The sequence below is a fragment of the Manis pentadactyla genome, chromosome 1 (assembly GCF_030020395.1).
Source record: "Manis pentadactyla isolate mManPen7 chromosome 1, mManPen7.hap1, whole genome shotgun sequence".
In the NCBI taxonomy this organism is placed as follows: Eukaryota; Metazoa; Chordata; class Mammalia; order Pholidota; family Manidae; genus Manis; species Manis pentadactyla.
Genome location: NC_080019.1, coordinates 104,143,138 through 104,163,290, shown reverse-complemented (window position 1 = coordinate 104,163,290; position 20,153 = coordinate 104,143,138). Strand labels below are relative to the sequence as shown.

The 20,153-nt window shown below is 34.8% G+C and overlaps 1 protein-coding gene across 4 annotated transcripts in view; it reads right to left on the bottom strand.

Annotated features, from left to right (window-relative positions):
- The window catches only part of ECT2 (epithelial cell transforming 2), a 62,848-nt gene extending 43,344 nt beyond the window's left edge, over positions 1-19,504 (bottom strand). Inside the window, exons 1-12 of one of the 4 annotated variants that reach the window (XM_036930917.2) lie at positions 19,378-19,504; positions 18,662-18,741; positions 18,469-18,561; positions 16,709-16,891; positions 15,436-15,525; positions 14,599-14,706; positions 13,246-13,319; positions 12,403-12,533; positions 12,149-12,264; positions 11,988-12,050; positions 10,525-10,660; positions 560-696 (exon numbers count right to left, since the gene is read on the bottom strand). In XM_036930917.2, the coding sequence (XP_036786812.2) occupies positions 560-696; positions 10,525-10,660; positions 11,988-12,050; positions 12,149-12,264; positions 12,403-12,533; positions 13,246-13,319; positions 14,599-14,706; positions 15,436-15,525; positions 16,709-16,891; positions 18,469-18,561; positions 18,662-18,741; positions 19,378-19,501 (1,335 nt within the window). In that variant the 5' untranslated portion in view covers positions 19,502-19,504. Of the gene's footprint in view, positions 1-559; positions 697-10,437; positions 10,661-11,987; positions 12,051-12,148; positions 12,265-12,402; positions 12,534-13,245; positions 13,320-14,598; positions 14,707-15,435; positions 15,526-16,708; positions 16,892-18,468; positions 18,562-18,661; positions 18,742-19,377 lie in introns of all 4 variants that reach the window. The other 3 variants (XM_036930916.2, XM_036930918.2, XM_036930921.2) reach the window with 3 other exon arrangements.
- Positions 19,505-20,153: the final 649 nt, after the last annotated feature.

The following is a 20,153-nucleotide window of genomic DNA, read 5'->3' as shown; positions in this document are numbered from 1 at the left end:
AAGAACTCGTTGGAATTGTTTTTCTTCAGAAATAACTTAAAAGTACATTGTAATATTGATAAGCAATGCGTTAACATTTATGACTAACAACTGCATATTTGACACATGGAAGCATTACTGAAAAAAAATTACTGACATCCATACTGTTTTGCTTCATTGTACTGCTTTTTCACTATGTATAGTATTAAAGAAAGCAATGACTTTGAAAACCAGTTACCCACCACTTCCAAATATAAGTATAAATGCAGTTATCTTGACAAGGAACCTGCATTAAAGGAACTTGACAAGTACTGAATTAAACTCAATCCCCTCTAAGATGATCTACTGAGGATCCTTCACATTTTAAAGTCACAATGAAAAATAGTGCTCTTTCTGCATAAACAAAAACTACTATTACATTTATGGCCTATCCCTAACAGCAGTTTTTGTTACACATTCTCATTTTTAGTATCTATGTTCAAATTCTATGCTTATATAATTTTCTTTTAAGTAGTAACATCTCTTAGATTTTTTACTGAGGTACACTGGAATAAAAATCATTTTGCAACCAAACTCTTACCTGAATAATTGTGGCCAGTATATTTACATAATTACTTTCAGTCTGATAGAGCTCTTTTGCAACTTGCCACCTTGCTGACTGCTCTGAAGGAACCGGAGTGGAATTTTTAGAAGACTTAGTGCAACTCTTTGGTGTTTCTAAAGGTAAAAAGGAGAAAAGATTTAATGGAAGGCAGATGTAAGTACCAAACATTGTACAGATTTAACAGGAAAATAAAAAGAAGGATACGGACTCTTAGAAATATACCACCTGATAGAATTTCATTAAAGTGAAATTTCCTCACAGGATAAGGCCAGTAAAAAATGGTCAAAAATAATCAATGGGTCAAAACTAATAAACATTCTACATTCTATTTTGAAGACTGTACTCTTCAAAAATGTCAAGATGGATAAAACCAAAGAAAGATTGAGGAACTATTCCAGATTAGAAGAGATTAGAGAGAGATAACGTAAAAACATGTGACCCTGGATTGGATCCTGGACCAGAAAAAATATTTTTGTTTTGCTAAGAAGGACATTAGGATATTAGTGGGATAATTGGTAAAAATTAAGAGTAGATAGTAGTATTTATGTTAATTTCCTAACTACAATACTTGTACCATAGTTATATAAGAAATGTCTCTGTATTTTGGGAAATACACATTTAAGTATATAGAGGTAAAGGCATGTTACATCTGTAACTTACTCTTAAACAGTGCAGATATATTTTTTAAATGTGTGTGTGTGTAGAAAAAGAGAGAAAAAGAAAATGAATGAATGAATGCTAAAGCAAATATGGCAGAACATTTCCATTTGGGAAATCTGAGCAGAGTGTACTAGAAACTTTGTACTATTTTTGGCAGTTTTTTGGCAATCTGATATTATTTCAGAATAAATAGCTGAAATAATAAAATGGAAAGCAACATATAAAATATTTTAAGTTGAAAAAGGAAGAGGTTGGACGCTTACAGATGGCAGCATGAAAGTTGGGACAGAAACCTACTCCCCAAACCACATATAATGTGAAAATATAGCAAATACATCTAATCCTGAAAGAGCAACAGGAAAGAAGACTGCGGCAGACTGCCTACACCTGGAGAAAACAGCAGACCTCAAGGAAAAGGGTAAAGTACCAAAGGTGTGATCCAGTGGGACCCAAGCCCTTCCCTCACCCCAGCTAACCAGCAGGAAGAAGAGAAAGGGAGCAAGGAGGGGGTGTAGGGCTAGAACTGCTGACACCTGGCCCTGGAGATCTGCTCTGGAAGCATGAACCTACATTACATGGTGCTCTGGAGATAAGTCGGGTCAGAAAGCTTAGACAGGCAGAATACTTGGAGAGACTGAGATTCCAACCGCTTGTGGAAAACACATATCCACAACCGGCCGCTGAGGGACAAAAGAAAGGCAGGTAGTCTGAGAGACTTCCTAACAGCGAGAGGGCTACTTAAGGGGAAAGGATTGCTCAGAGCTTTCTACTCAGGAGAAAGGACAGGCGGACAAAATTACCCAGGTGCACAAAGCCCAGCAGGTTGGGAACTTTGAGGATCTTCAGGCACTCCAACCCCCTGGCTGGCTACACAGCTACGAGCCCCTCCCCTCCCATACACAGTCAGCTGCACCTTCCAGCCAGCCAGCATGAGCTAGCAAACTGACTACACCTGACATTGTGCCAGGCCAGCCAGAGGGCAGCCCCGCCTACAGCAGCTACAAGTGCAAAGCACAGAGGCTTCTCGTTGTGTGCTCAGCCCACTGGCCCTGGCAGTAGAGGCAGGCACTGCAGCAGAAAAGCAGGAAAGAGCTCTTTCCTCTGGACAAGCACCAGAGCCACTCGTGTGCAACCACCACCATTGCACCAGGAGTTGAGCAGCTCCAGAGAGTAGAGCTTCTGGGCACTAGAGGGCGTCACATACAAGTGTGAAACGTCAAAAGAACCTGGTTAAAACCAAAATCCCACAAACACCAGAAAGAGGGCCAAGTGAAACTGAACTCATCAATCTTCCTGAAGGATATTTCAAAATAAAAATTATAAACATGCTCAGAGCTAGAGAAAAATAATCAACAACTGAGAGATGAATTCAAGAATGAGGTTCAAATGTTGAGGAATACAGTCTCTGAAACGAAACATACAATGGAGGGATTTAAAAGCGGATTAGATGGAGGGGAGACAGTAAATGAGATAGAAATTAGAGAACAGGAATACAACCAAGGTGAGGCTCAGAGAGAAAAAAGGATCTCTAGGAATGAAAGAATATTGAGAGAACTTTGCATTGTAGGGGTACCAGAAGAAGAAGAGAGGAAAAAAAGGGATAGAAAGTGTCTTTGAGGAGGTAATTACTGAAAACTTCCCCAATCTGGGGGAGGAGATCCTCTCTCAGGCTATGGGGGTACACAGATCTCCCAACACAAGAGACTCAGGGAAAACATGAAGACATATAATAATTAAAATGGCAAAGATCAAGGATAAGGACAGACTATTAAAAGCAGCCAGAGAGAGATCACATACAAAGGAAAACCAATCAGGCTATCATCAGACTTCTCAACAGACACCTTACAGGCCAGAAGGCAGTGGCATGATATATTCAATGTAATGAAACAGAAGGGTATCAACCAAGAATACTCTACCCGGCAAGATTATCATTTAAATTTGAAGGAGTGATTAAACAATTACCAGATAAGCAAAAGCAGGGATAATTTACCTCACATAAACTGTCTCTACAGTGATTTTGGAGGGACTGCTATAGATGGAAATGTTCCTAAGGCTAAATAGCTTTCACCAGAGGAAATAAAACCACAGTAAAGAAAGTGGACCAATTAATTACTAAGCACATGCAAAATTAAATCAACTACCCCCAAAGTCAGTCAAGGGATAAACAGAGTACAGAATATGATACCTAATATATAAAGAATGGAGGAGGAAGAAAAAAGAAAACAAAAAAGAACTTTTAGATTATGTTTGTAATAGCATGCTTAGTTAGTTAGGTGAGACTGTTAGATAGTAAGGAAGATACCCTTGAAACTTCCGTAACCACGAATCTAAAGACTGCAATGGCAGTTAACTACATGCCTATCGATAATCACCCTAAATATAAAATGGTCTGAATGCACCTATCAAAAGACATAAAGTCCCTGAATGGGTTAAAAAAACAAGACCTGTCTATATGCTGTTTATATGAGAGTCACTTCAAACCCAAAGACATACACAGTCTAAAAGTGAAGGGATGGAAAAAGACATTTCATGCAACTAACAGGGAGAAAAAAGCAGGAGTTGCACCACTTGTATCAAACAAAATAGACTTCAAAACAAAGAAAGTAACAAGAGACAAAGAAGGACTTTATAATGATAAAGGGGCCAGTCCAACCAGAGGATATAACATTTTAAGTATCTATGCTCCCAACATAGGAGCACCTACATATGTAAAACAAATATTAACAAAATTGAAAGGGGAAATAGAATGCAATGCATTCATTTTAGGAGACTCACTTCAAAGAACAGATCAACCAGACAGAAAAAAAGTAAGCAGACAGAAGCACTGAACAGCACATTAGAACAGATGGACCTAATAGACATCTACAGAACTCTACACCTAAAAGCAGCAGAATACACATTCTTCTCAAGTGTATATGGAACATTTTCAAGAATAGATCATATACCAGGCCACAAAAAGGGACTCAGGAAATTCAAAAAGATTGAAATTGTACCAACCAGCTTCTCAGACCACAAAGGTACAAAACTAGAAATAAATTACACAAAGAAAATAAAAAAGCCCACAAACACATGGAGGCTTAACAACATGCTCCTAAATATTCAATGGATCAATGACCAGATAAAAACAGAGATCAAGCAATATATGGAGACAAATGACAACAATAATTCAACACGGCAAAATCTGTGGGATGCAGCAAAGGCAATGCTAGGAGGGAAGTATACAGCAATACAGGCTTACCTCAAGAAAGAACAATCCCATATGAACAGTCTAAACTCACAATTAACAAAACTAGAAAAAGAGGAACAATTGAGACCCAAAGTCAGGAGGATGGACATAATAAAGATTAGAGCAGAATAAATAAAAATGAGAATAAATCAATAGAAAGAATCAGTGAAAGAGGAAGCTGGTTCTTTGAGAAGATAAACAAAATAGATAAACCCCTAGCCAGACTTATCAAGAAAAAGAGTCTACATACATAAACAGAATCACAAATGAGAAAGTAAAAATCACTACAGACACCAAGGAAATACAAAAACTTTTTAGAGAATACTGTGAAAAATTATATGCTAACAAACTGGATAACCTAAAAGAAACAGACAACTTTCTAGAAAGATAAAACGTTCCAAGGCTGACCCAGGAAGAAACAGAAAATCTGAATAGACCAATTACCAGCAATGAAATTGAACTGGTAATAAAAAAACTACCTAAGAACAAAACCCCTGTACCAGATGGCTTCACTGCAGAATTTTATCAAACATATACTCAAGACCTAATACCCATTTTTCCTTAAAGTTTTCAAAAAAGTAGAGGACAAGGGAATACTTCCAAACTCATTCTATGCAGCCAGCAATACCCTAATACCAAAACCAGCAAAAGATACCACAGTAAAAGAAAATTACAGACCAATATCCCTAAACATAGATGCAAAAATACACAATAAAATATGAGCAAATCGAATTAAAAAACACACCAAAAAATTCATCCATCATGATCAAGTAGGATTTACTCCAGGGATGCAAGGATGGTACAATATTAGAAAATCCATCAACATCATGCACCACATCAACAAAAAGGACAAAAACCACTTGATCATCTCCATAGATGTGGAAAAAGCATTCAACAAAATTCAACATTCTTTCATGATAAAAACTCTCAACAAAATGGGTATAGAGGGCAAGAACCTCAACATAATAGAGGCCTTATACTACAAACCCACACCCAACATGATACTTAATAGCAAAAAGCTGAAAGCTTTTCCTCTAAGATCAGGAAAAGACAATGATACCCACTCACCCCATTTTTATTCAACATAGTACTGGAGGTCCTAGCTACAGCAAGCAGATTGACAAGGAAGAAGCTAAACTGTCACTGTTTGCAGATGACATGATATTGTACATAAAAAATCCTATAGAATCCACCCCAAAACAACTAGAATAACTGAATTCAGCAAAGTTGCAGGATACAAAATCAATACAGACATCTGTTGCATTCCTATATACTAACGATGAACTAGCAGAAAGAGAAATCAGGAAAACAATTCCATTCACAGTTGCATCAAAAAGAATAAGACCTATACCCTGAAAACTACAAGACTCCCCTAAGAGAAATTAAAGAGGACACCAATAAATGGAAATATGTCCTGTGCCTATGGATAGGAAGAATTAATATTGTCAAATGGCTATCCTGTCTAAAGCAATCAACAGATTCAATGCAATCCCTATCAAAATAGCAATGGCATTCTTCAGTGAACTAGAGCAAATAATTCGAAAATTCATATGAAACCACAAAGGTCCCGAATAGCCAAAGCAATCCTGAGAAGGAAGAATAAAGGTGGGAGGATTATGGTCTCTGACTTCAAGCTCTACTACAAAGCCACAGCAATCAAGACAATTTGGTACTGGCACAAGAACAGACCCATAGATCAATGGAATAGAATAGAGAGCCCAAATATAAACCCTAGCATTATATGGTCAATTAATATATGATAAAGGAGCCATGGATATATAATGGAGACATGACAGCCTCTTCAACAGCTGGTGTTGGCACAAGTGGACAGCTATATGTAAGAGAATCAAACTGGATTATTGTCTAACTCCATACACAAAAGTAAACTCGAAAAGAATCAAAGACCTGGATGTAAGTTATGAAACCATAAAACTCTTAGAAGACAACATAGGTAAAAATCTCTTCACTATAAACATGAGCAACTTTTTCCTGAACGCATCTCCTCAGGCAAGGGAAACAAAAGCAAAAATGAACAAATGGGACTACATCATGCTAAAAAGCTTGTGTACAGCAAAGGACACCACCAGCAGAACAAAAAGTCATGCTACAGTATGGGGGAATATATTTGTAAATGACATATCCGACAAGGGGCTAACATCCAAAATCTATAAAAAACTCACTCACATGCCGTAACACCCAAAAAGCAAATAACCTGATTAAAAAATGGGCAGAGGATATGAACAGACAATTCTCCAAAGAAGAAATTCAGATGGCCAATAGGCACATGAAAAGATGCTCCACATCGCTAATCATCAGGGAAATGCAAATTTAAACCACAATGAGATATCATCTCACACCAGTTAGGATGGCCAACATCCAAGACTAGGAACAACAAATGCTGGTGAGGTTGCAAAGGGGAACCCTTCTACACTGCTGGTGGGAATGTAAATTAGTTCCACCATTGTCGAAAGCAATATGGAGGTTCCTCAAAAAACTAAAAATAGAAATACCATTTGACCTGGGAATTCCACTCCTAGGACTTTACCCAAAGAAAGCAAAATCTCAGATTCAAAAAGACATATGCACCCCTATGTTTATCGCAGCACTATTTACAATAGCCAAGATATGGAAGCAACCTAAGTGTCCATCAGTAGATGAATGGATAAAGAAGATGTAGTACATATACACAATGGAATACTATTCAGCCGTGAGAAGAAAGCAAATCCTACCATTGCAACAACATGGATGGAGCTAGTGGGTATTATGCTCAGTGAAATAAGCCAGGCAGAGAAAGACAAGTATCAGATGATTTCCCTCATTTGTGTAGTGTAACAACGAAGCAAAACTGAAGGAACAAAACAGCAGCAGACTCACAGACTCCCAAGAAGGGACTAGCAGTTACCAAAGGGGAGGGGTTGGAGAGGCTGTGGGGGAATGGAGGAAGAAGGGGATTGGGGGGTATTATGATTGGCACACATGGTGGGGGGGGGGTCATGGGGAAGACAATGTAGCACAGAGAAGACAAGTAGTGATTCTGTGGCATCTTACTACACTGATAACAGTGACTGCAATGGGCTATGGAGGCAACTTGATAATATGGGTGAATGTAGTAACCACACTGTTTTTCATGTGAAACCTTCCTAAGAGAATATATCAATGATACCTTAATAAAAGAAAAAAGAAGAGGTTGTTCTGATTTCACAACTATAGTAACAGAAAATTTTTCATATATATATGAAGGAAGCCTCCCTCTAAAAAACCCAACATCAACTGCATATTGTTTGTTACTTTAAAGTATATTATAATATAAACCATCCATTTCAACTCAAAGTAGAGAGAAGATGCATTACTATACTTTGTATTACAAAAAAATTTGAAAGAAAAAAAGAAATTTCATAAAAGCTAAAATATATTTTTACTTTCATTATAGTTAGAATACTTCCACTTTATATATTGAATCCCTTAGTATCAAGTTTTTCTGTACAAACAGGAATGTATAACAAGCAATAATATCACATAAAAAAGATATATAATCCCAGCATATCAACTTTTCTTCAATTTTAACTAATTTAAACATTATTAAAATAATAATGTATATTACGGAATTTTAAATGCTTTTTAAAGATAGCAAACTTCAAAGAATTTCCCATTTGCCATACATTATAGCAGTTTACTCTTACCAGATCCAGGATCTTCGGCCATAGGAGACACTTCAGGAAGAAAACAACTGACCAAGACTGACCTAATTAAAGTATTATGTTTAAGCAGAGAACTATAAAATGGGGATTCTATTATATAAAGTGCCAATTTATTAGTATAGTTGTCATTTCTGTTTTCTTTAGTGGTTCTTCTGTCCCCTAAATTGCATATTCAAGCTTCAGTCCTTTATAAAATCAGCTTTTACCATCTTATGCCTATTATGTCCATCACTATTGCAGAACCAGTAAATTCTCAGATCTATATTACTAATCATTAAGCCCCACCAATCACCTAATCATCCAATCAGTCTTACAGATTTCACCTTTTCCAAATGCCTAGTGGACCTTTATATACCTCAGTTTGAGTTGAATTTCTCTAAAATGCACTATTTTCCTCCAAAATATGAACTTATTTTTGCCAAGGTAATGTTTCTTCTATTTAATAGTTTGCCATCATCTCCTCTCATTCCCTTCCTATCACTCCATTCTCAGTATTTCTCTACTGCTTCTGACTTTTCTTTCCAACAATTACCAACCCTTCTTCACCTCATGGCCCAAGTCATTGTAGATTACTTCATGGTCTGGTATCTCTAAACTGCCTTCCTTCTAATCATTCTTCAAAATAATCCACTAAGGCTACCTATGAAATCAATTACTCTGCTGTTCAAGAGTTTCTCAAGTTCTTTGTTGCTGACAAAATACAGTTCAGCATGCCAGTCTGATTTCAAAGTCCTCCAATATTAGGTCCCAGTTAACCTTTCTAATGAACTATTACTGTTTCACACTCCAAGCAAATTGACCTATTCACTTTTCCCTAAAAATTGTATTTGTATACTGTTATCTGTATTCTTGTTCCTATATACTTTCAAATACACCTGTTTCCTGGGCCTAACTAAAGCATATCTACCTTTAAGAATATTACTGAAGAGCATGACACTACATGAGGTTAAAGGTAGGTGAGGAAGGACTACACAGGAACCTGGAAGATATACAAACCCACTGAATGACTTTAAGCAGAGGAGTGGCATCATCTAATATATATATTTTAGAGCCCTCTCTAAGTGCTGCATGTAGGAAGGCAAAATGGATAGAGACCAATTAGGTGACTATTGCAATCATATTAAAAGACCCTTTTTCAGAAAAGGCTGCTAAAGGAAGAGTGGCAAAGGAATAGAGTTGAGATGGGTAGACAGAAGGAAGAGTTCTAATTTGATAATGTTGAGTTTAAGATGTGTCTCAGACATGGACAAGGAGATATCAAGTAGGCAGTTGGACAGGGAAAAGACAAATTTGGGAGTCATCACCATATAAATGTCTTTAAAGCCATGGAATTAATTGAGATCATTAAGGAATAATACAACAGAGAGGAAACAACCCAGGAATAACATTTAACATTTAGGGCTGGAGAGAGAAGTCAGGCAAAAGAGAATGAAAAATTAGTGATGCACAAAAGCCAAGAGAAAAAAATGTATCCAGGAAGGATTAGCTGTTTGTGTGATGAATGCTGTTGATCGCCCAAAAACTGCCAGTCTTCCTAGCAAGAGCAACTTCGTGCAACTCAAGTTCAGTTGGAGTGAGTTGAAAAGAAAATGAAAAACAAGGAAATGAGACAATGGATCATTAACTCTTTGAAGAGTACTCATGTGAAAGGGAAGAAAGAAATGAGATATTATGTGGAGAGGGTCATACGGTCAAAGGGAGGTTTTGTTACTTAAATCTATTTGTGCACGGACTAAAAAAACAAAAACAGAGGAAAAATTTGGTGACCAAGAGAAAAGTGTTAATTGAGCCTTCCCGTATTAGTTAAGAACAAAGTGAACTCATCCTCCTGTGAGTTTATTGTTCCTTTTTTCTCCATGTCACATTCTGAGACTTTATGTCTTTTGATAGGTGCATGCAGACCATTTTATAGTTAGGGTGACTATTGATAGGCATGATCTTGTTTGTAGGTGTTAAGAATTTACTCTTTCAACAGCTGTATCACTTCCTAGCTGTGTGAACCTAGACAAGTTACTTCTCTAACCTCAGTCTAGTCATCTCTAAAACAGGGGGTAATAAAACCTATCTTATGAATACATAAAGTATGTAAAGCACTTAGCTAATAGTAGGCAATCATTAAATGGAAGCATTTTCATGTGCCTTTTCTCCTCAGATAGAAAAAAGGTAATTAAGGGCAAAACCTTTCAAATTCACTCTAGTAGGAATTTAAATTGTAATAATCATTCCATTCCACTAAATTTTAAAGATCAATTTTTAAAAGAGTGAATTACCTCCATAGTTAATGCTAGACTCTGGTGTGTTGGAGATATCAAGGAGTGACCCTATAGAAAGGGAATGTTCAGCTGACGGGCGCTTACGGGGAGGGAAAGGTGACATGTCTGTCTCTCTTGAAAGCTGAGCAAGTGTCTCTTTTAAACGACGTCTTTTGCGATTGCTGTTTGGGGTATTTAGAGAAAGCAGTGACACTGATTTCTTGAGCTCAGGAGTGTTAGCCTGCAATCAAAAGCACAAAAGCTCCATTTTACTTCCATGGTTCTTTACTGAGACAGGAACAAAAGACAAATACATTACGGATCTGACAAAATCTGGGTTTTGCACAATAATTTTACAGCTATATACTCTGTCAGGTAATTCAGAAGCTTCATAAAACTTAATAGTCAAGGGACCACTGTAATTGTCTAACCCCTAGCATCTCATTCTTTTTCTTCACAGCACTATCACCATTACATATTCATCTGTAAGCTTATTTACTGCCTATTCCCCTGTTAGGCCATAAACTCCAGAAGGGCAGGGACATTCATATTTTGTTCATTGTATCCCTAGCATTTAGCATACTGCCTGTACATACTGCTCTCCAATATTTGTTGAATACCACTTGATTTTCAGAGCTCTCTCCCAAAATCTAAGGCATATTTTTTAAACATTATGTTAAGAAACTTACATTGAGAACAGAAAAGCACAACATAACACCTATTTAGATTTTAGAGCACAATAAATCCACACCTCATGTTCAATATTCCATTCAAATTCAAGCCCAAACTGAAGTAAATCTTTCCTTAAAGCCTGATTCTATTATCTCTATGCCACATTTTGGTGAATGATACCACTCCTCACCAAATCCAGCATGAAGGCTGCATTTTCCTTGCCTATATTCTACTACCAGAGTCATTTTTTAAGTGACATCTCTCCTTTTAATATTCTTCAATGGCTCCTAATACTTACAGGATAAAACCCAAACTCTCTAACATATGAGAAACTTGTTGATCTGCCCACCTACCTCAAGTGAGCTTTACCTGTTGGCATTCTTTCCTATATGCTTCTCTAAAACTGTATCAAACTACTTGCTGTTTCAATGTACTTTCATACTCTTTCCTGCCTAACCTGAATGTCCTTACCAGATTAGCCTACTAAATTGTCTCAACATATATTTGCTCTTTTCAATACTGCCTGAGTCTCACAGAGTGAAACTAGTTAGAATATTTTACTCAGTTATAGCACACACCATTTTGCACTATAACTATGCATCTGTCTTTCGGTTAAGGTTCTAAGTTTCTGAAGATAGGAATGTTACTGTTCATAATGGTATCACCAAGAATTAGCACAGAATGACATATTAGATTAAAATAATATGCATTGCATTGAATAGTTTCCCTTAAATCTACATAGACTATTACTCAATATCCAGTTGTTTGTTTATTCTGAAACTCCTAAACATGATATAAAAGATGATCTGTAAGCTAAAACCATGCTCTTTCTAGATAGAAAAGTGTTATCTTTGTACAATCGAGTTTACAGAATAAATAAGGGACAAAAAAGCTACCTTTTCATATAAATACATAGTTTCTCCAGCTCGGGCATCCATTTGAATGCTTCCCCAGAACCACTAAATGAGAGAAAGAACATTTTAATTAAGAATTTTCCTTAACAGAAAAACTACTAGTAGTTACTTTTTTAAAAATCAATCTTTCTAGAATTACTTACCTCTTGCTTGACAACATAAAGTTTCTTTGAAGGCTCAAATGGAAGCTCTTTTACTATATTCTCTTCAACTACAAGGTGAGTGCATCTTTCATCTCCAACAGGTAAATAGTTACCTCCTAAAAGGAATGCATACAAACATAAATAAGTCAAACTACTTATAGCCAAATCCAAAATTTTAAGGAAGCATATTCATTCGGAGTGACTAAGAAGGAGTGGGAAGTAAATTATAACTTGTACAATATGCCAAATTCTACCTTGCATTTCAGTCATTTCCTCCATATTGGTTTTCTCTTCATCTGAAAATCCCAGGAAACTTAAAATGCAATCTTGAAATGGAGGAACTTTAAATTTATTTCTAAAGTCATCAACTGATGCACAGAAATCCCTAAAAAAAAAAGTATATTCTTTTAAAACCAGCTTTATTTAAACTCCATAAATTAGGTATATCAATTTATAAATCTCCAGTAATTCTCAAGGTTTAAGCACAATCCACTTGTTGAAAATATTTTACATTTATGTTTACAAAACCTTCAGTTAAAAAAAGAAAAACTGATGGATCTCATCTCCCCAGAAGTAATCTGAAAAATTTGATCACATATAATCCTAACAAGATTTTAATTCCTGCTCTGTATAAGAAATTCTATATATATTCCAGGGATTCTATAATTTCAAGAAATCTTGAGTAATGATGAAGTACAATAGCAAGGAATTATGAGGTTGGAAAATTTAACATGGTTATGAATTATAATCACTACTTAACATGTAGACAAACATAAGAAAAAGAAAAATAATCCAAACATCCAAATCCATTAGGCATTAACAGAAAATGTTAATTATTTTCTAATAGTTTTAGAGAGTTCAAGAAAAAAATTTCACAAAGTAAAAAGACAACACAGGTTATCTTTCACTTTTCATTTTTTTATGATTTTTTAAATAATTTTGCCTCACCTACACTTCATCCCCTTGGCTACCCGAAGACTGAATTCATTACTATCTATAAATACTATCTATAAATTTTGGGTTTTTTACTCATGGTTTTAGCTTTATAGTTTGTTTATTAATTTAAATAATGAACTACTGAATTGTTAAATACTTACTGTTCATTCCGCCTTTCCCAAGCTTTATAAATCCATTCTGGCTTCATAATTGGAGTACCCAGGCTCACAGCGATCTAAAAATATGAACATTAATTTTGATGAATTTTTGCCTTAAATAACTGCATTCATGGAAGTTCTAACAATTACACAGCACTTATTTGCAGTTTTAGATGATTGTTCATCTGCTTTGTAACAAAATATAAAGAAAAATTAACAGAAAAGGCTATTTTTCAATCATGTAACAAGTTAAAATAACTTTAAAACAAGTTTCATGATGTTCAAACTGTTTCCTTATTTTATTTTAAATAAATATCTGATGTTAAGTTCATCTTTATTGCACTTTTATTTCCTTAAAGGCACTGACACCCCCTCAAGATAGCACTACGGAACATGTTTAATTCACTAAAAACTTCAATATGAATTGGAAAGCATATCTAACAGGAATTCAACATAACTCTAAAATTACCATTTGCTACATACATACCAATTGAATATGGGAACAGAATGATAACCTCTTCCTAAAATATTTAAAGTGAAGTCTTAAACTAAAATTTTAATCCTGATAAGAATACTTTCTCCTGAAGACAAATGCCAAATGATTTCCCTCATTTGTGCAGTACAACAATGACGCAAAACTGAAGGAACAAAATAGCAGCAGACTCAGAGACTTAAAGAATGAACTAGTGGTTACCAAAGGGGAGGGTTGTGGGAGGGTGGGTGGGGAGGGAGAAGGGGATTGATGGGTATTATGTTTAGTACACATGATGTGGGGGATCACCGGGAGAACAGTGTAGCACAGAGAAGGCACATAGTGGATCTGTGGCATCTTGCTGCACTGATGGACAGTGACTGCATTGGGGTATGGGTGGGGACTTGATAATATGGGTAAATGTAGTAACCACATTGTTTTTTCATGTGAAACCTTCATAAGAGTGTATATCAATCATACCTTAATAAAAAAAATAAAGAATACTTTCTCCCGTTCTTTTACAATTTTCACAAGTTAAATCTTAGGACCATTTTATAAGACCATATCTCTGTTCTTCTTAAAAACCAGTAAGAGTGAAATCTGCTCTAATCACTTCCTGACCTCCTCATTCACCAACGTTCATAGTAACCTTTGCTAATGTTATCCATCTACTAACCTCCACAATCCCTGTCTTTCAAGACCTAACTCAAGTCCCCTTACCTCCTTAGAACTTAGGGGACCACACTCCTGATTTAAAATTTTTACTAAATATACACATAGCAAAAATGGATTTCTAATCCTTAGCATACTATGCAGTGCTATTATTAAATCCATCCCAAAAGAATGCTATATTGAAATACACAGAAATACCCAAGTTTACATACCCTGAATTTTTCTCCTTGTGTACAATTTGCCACCAAATGTGTAACTTTTGAATTAAAGTCTTTTCGAATAACTCCACCCATGTGATGGGCCAGTGTCACCAATCTGACCTCAAAAGAAAAATTATGCAACATTAACTTTATGATTAATTTGAACAGAATTTTAAATTAAATTTTCAATTTCTTCAGCATTTACTGAATAATTTTTATTTATAAGGTACAAGCAATTTTTAGAGAAATTTAACTTTTGTCTAAAAAATTAACCTTTTTGCCAAAGAAAGAGTCATTTGCCTTATTGACAGAGGCAAAATTATACAGAGGTAAGCTAGTAGAGATGATCACACAAAACTGTTAAACAACCGGTTTTCACACAGCCTAAATGACACAGGTTTTATCACATCAAGATTCTTCCCACATAATTAAGAGTAATACTCCATTAGCTCCAACATAGAAATTTTTATGAATCAAAGAAAGAAGGTTCTATGAATTCTCTAAGGCAATGAGATTATTTTCAGGCTTGCCTTGTAAAACAAAAATTGCAACATGCAAATAAAAACTTCAAATAATGTGGCTAATATGATAGTTATATCAAAGATCATTTAAACAGAAATGACAGTCATGAAATTTTTTTGTTAATTCACATGCCCGCCATCCTAGACAAAATATCTATTTCTTTACAATGCTTTTCAGAATGCTTTTCACAAAATTTAAAACTTGGTACATTCACAGTAATTTATCTTTCAATAATTTCAATAAAGCCACGCTATAACTACAAGAAAAAATTTAAATTTATTTGGCTGGAAAAAATATTCTCTGAACAGACTGTTTCAAAATACTTACTAGTTCTTCTTTCTTCCTGAATCCAGTAAAGCACAGTACTAGATTCATCATGCTTGTACAATAGAGTGGGCGACATGAAAATGGCAAAGGCTGAAGAATATAACAATTTTAAATCTGTGAGCTTTCTTTACAGTAGAAAACAGAACACATCTTTCTCAAGCTAAACATACTCCCCCTTTCCAATCAACTTTCCTGATCCAAAGATTTACTTGCATTTAGCAATATGCAATATAAAAAAAACCAAAAGCTGGAATACAAGTTTCACAATAAAAACATATATCATGACTTCCAAATCACATTTGTTACATATAATCTGAACACAGTTTACTAGTGGAAAAATTAAACATTTGTATGTAAACCTTTAGTCCCAAAATATATTGACACATATCAAGTGTTGTCTTTAAGGACAGACTCAGACACCATACACTATTATAAATGCTTCCAATTAAACTTAAAACAGGTTAAAGATATTTTGTAATAAACACTAGGTAAGTAACACCTATATTTGAACCAAATATGATTCTAATTTTTGAGCTAAAAATGGACATAGTAAATAATTTAACCAATGGTTATTTATCAGAGAGAATGGTTTAAAAAAATACATATAGGTACATATTTAATTCCCACCATTACGCAAGAAGATTCTTTTTATAATTCTTGTCTTTAAAAAGTTAATTTGGTTTTTGAAAGCAACACCTCTGAATCGAAACAGAGAAGTAATAATTATCATCTATTTATTACTAGTATCTGTAACAAACGAAGCACAATGACCTAAGCAATTTTAAGTTAATATGGCAAGCTTAAGAATGGCAAAACAGAACAATAAAACCAAAATAGGGACTAACTCTACTACAACTCCTATACTGAAATGCTATTTAAAAACAAAAAGCTGAAATAATTCCCGTAATTTTAAATCATGCAGTAATTGATAAAAATGGAAATGTGGTCTCTATCCTATGTGGAGTAAAATAAAAATTTATGTATGTGTGTACATTTCTGAAACCCAAGTTTAAGCAAATTATTTCTTCCCAAGACACTGCAGGTATTGAGAAAGATACATATATGTGTGTACGTGTATACACATGTGTATATATGTACACACACATACATATACACCTACATGAATGTATAGTTTCTCTTGTTTAACTTTCAAACGTCTTAGACTAAATACTTCATAGACTCAACAATTAATGAATTTTTTGCTTATGCGTTTTCACAAAATTCATGAGTAAAAACAATCTTGAAAAATCATAACAAACATATTCTTTCTTACCTCTCCTTTTTGTGCACAATTTAATACAACTGGTGGTCCAATAACTCTACAGTCAGTCTTGTGTAACTCATTAAAGATGGAATCCTGGAAGTCCATGACTATGAATACATTTTCAAATGCTGCAGAATCCAAACTTTCAAATTCTTCAACTGATTCCATCTTTACAAAGGGCACTTTAATTTCCTGGATTTTTTTCATGTAGTTATTAGAAATAAAAATTACATTATTATAAAATTCACTCTCTCTAAATAAGACCTAAAACTCAATTCAATATCAAAAATTTTGCTTTTACATTTGTAACAAATTTTAAATCATATAATGACTGCTGGACTTAACAGTGAACAGCGTTATTTGTTTACTTATTTATATTTTTATATATATTTATCTCCATCCACATTAAGATCTTAAATTTTGAAGATTAATATTATAAAGACAACTTCTGACACAAATTAGTAGTCATTATAAATCATCTTATGGACATTTAAATAAGAATGATGAATTTAAGCACATACATATTGATAGTACAATGCATAAGAATACCCACCATTGCTTTTTATTCTGACCAAGAAAATCATGCCATACATATAGCTCTTCCTGCACAAATTGTCTTCAGAAAAATAGAAATACTATGGTACTTAACATCTATAAAAAGGATGTAAATTAACTTAATCATTTCAGTATATATGAAGGAAATAAAGAGAAAGGTGTGAAATATGTAGGCAGTTGCCACATGGCAAAGGTAAGATATAAAAAGACAAGTTACCACTTAACAATTTATACTGTATATCTATGCCAAAGAATGAAGATATTTAAGTACCTATATGACTCCTCTGTAAAAAGAACAGAACCATTTAAAAGAAAATTCTGAACAGGTCAGTAAATTATTTGGGCTTTATTTGCTAGGCTCATGGGGTAGGCTGAATTATGTAGCCTCAAAATTCATGATGAAGCCCTACCTTCCTGTACCTCAGAATGTGATTATATTTGGAGATAGGGCCTTTTAAGAGATACTTGAGGTTAAATGAGGTCACATGGGTGGGCCCTAATGCAATCTGGGGGGTGTCCTTTTGAGAGGAAATCTGGACACACAGAAGACATACCATCTTTCGTGGGATGTGCACCCACAAAAGAAGGGCCTTGTGAAAACACAGCAAGAAAGCAGTCGCCATCTGCAAGACAAGGAGAGAGGCCTCAAGAGAAACCAACTCTGCCAACACTTTGATTTTGGACTTCTGACTCCCAGAACTGTGAAAAAATACATTTCCATTGTTTGAGCCACCCAGTCTGTGGTATATTTTAATAGTAGTCCTAGCAAACTAATATAGCTGGCATAGAGAATTAGACATATCTCATATGCTAAGGCAAATTCCCAAATGACTGTCAATTACCTGATTTATAATTCTGGAAATAAAACAAGAATTCAGAATAAATATAAAATTAGTGAGAAAAAAGAAACTAAAGAGTTTAAAGAAAAGTATCAGATCTTTTGTAAATACATGGTATGCCATTTAAATTTTAAAATGCCAAATTACTTTATAAGAATTTATTACTTTATAAGGATTATTTACAATATCTGGTGTAGTTTGGGATTTCAGAAACACCCAAATTTTAAAAATAAATATGAAATAGTTCCTATTCATCTAGCTTCAAGAGTGCACAATTATACCCTGTGCCCAAATTAGGTTCAATCACCGTAAGTGGAGTAACAATACAATCAAGGGAAGTGCAGCATGCCACATGCGATGAAATGCTTGACCTACCATATTAACAACACTTTTTATTAACTTTTCATCCGATTTTCCAGGACAACTTTCCTTTATCTTTATAACAGGGACTTCCATTATTTTAATAGTCTGTGGAAAAGAGACTTAGGTATGAGATTAAGAAAACTATAAAGTTATTTACACACTGATGGAAGAAAACCGTTTTTTTAAAAAACTCTTAACTCCATACCTTTAAGGCTTTTATAAGTTCTTCTTGTTTTCCAGCTTCTTGAACTAGTATCATTCTTGTTTCAACCTGAGGCATTTCTTCTATTAAAATTAAAAATGTTTAAATATGTTTGTCAGGTACTAACATCAAAATCAGTAGTTCCTAATCCCTCTATATCTGGTATATTTTCCATCTTTGAGGAGATCATAACATTCTCTAAAATAAAAATGACTTGATTACCAGTTTATTTTTTTTAGTTTGGCCAACATTTTTTAAAATTTCACTTCAGGAAAAGAGAAATTGTAGCAGAGTATACAAACATCAGCACTCCAAAAAAAAGCATTCACAATTTTGCACAGCCATTCTCCTCAACAGTGCATCAACTTTAGGAAAGATCCATTTATACAGTATTAAGGGAAGAAGTGGGCTCTTCACCTAACCAGCCATAACTGAGTAAATTTTAGCTAACTATGTTGTAGCTAGATTGCCCCTACTACAGAAAAAGCAGCATCCAACAATAAGATGTCTCCCAGTCAAGTCAAAGCTGGAAAGCATTAATCCAAACAAGTCAAAAATTTATGCAGTGTAAAGAGATTCTATCAACAAATATTTACTGAAAATCTGTACACCAGCTTAAGAGTTAGTATTACAGTTATGAAATTATAAGAAAGGTCCACGTCAGTAAATTTAGGATTAAAAAAGCAATTTGGTGTTTTGATGTGGATTAACAGGTTTACCTTCAACATATAAAGTAGACCCAATAAATGAGTTTTCCTTAGAAGGTTCAGTAACTTTAGAATCAAAAATAGAAGAATCTGCCAAGCTTGTCTTCCCAGCAGTGGATTCACTATTGTCAGCCATTGTTTGTACTCTCCTTTTTTGTTAGCTGAAAAAATAAAACTTGAATAAAAATACATGAAACAAACATGACTGCTGAGCAAAAACAAGCATTAAAATCTCCATACCTAGAATTTATAAAAAGTATCATTACTCATATTTCTTAATACTGAAGCACAGAAAATCACTTGACTTGCCTGAGCCAGTTTCCTCTTTTGTAAAATAAAGATACCAATACCTGATTCTTAGGAACACAGAAAAAATAACAATGTATTGAAAGTACTCAAAACATTACTTGACATATAATGAGCGCTCAAAAGACAGTCATAAATATTATTCTACCTCCCTTCTTTGTACCTTTGCCCTCAACCAACCTATTTATTTTCGTCTATCCACTTATAATACCACTCATCGCCTAAATAATTGCTTTCAAAAAACTGGTTCCATCCTTACTTTCCTCCACCTCATTAACCCTCCCCAAAATTCCTAGCAATACCATTTCAAGTACTCTGGAATCTGGCCCCTCTACTTTATGCCCAGTGCCACAGTTGCTAAATACAACAGCTCCAAACAACTTTCCCCATCATCAGTTTCTTCAGCAGTCACTCTCCACAAGGTTCTCAGGACTGTATGGTCCTAAAAATAAATGTGACCATATCACTTCCCTGTGAAGAAC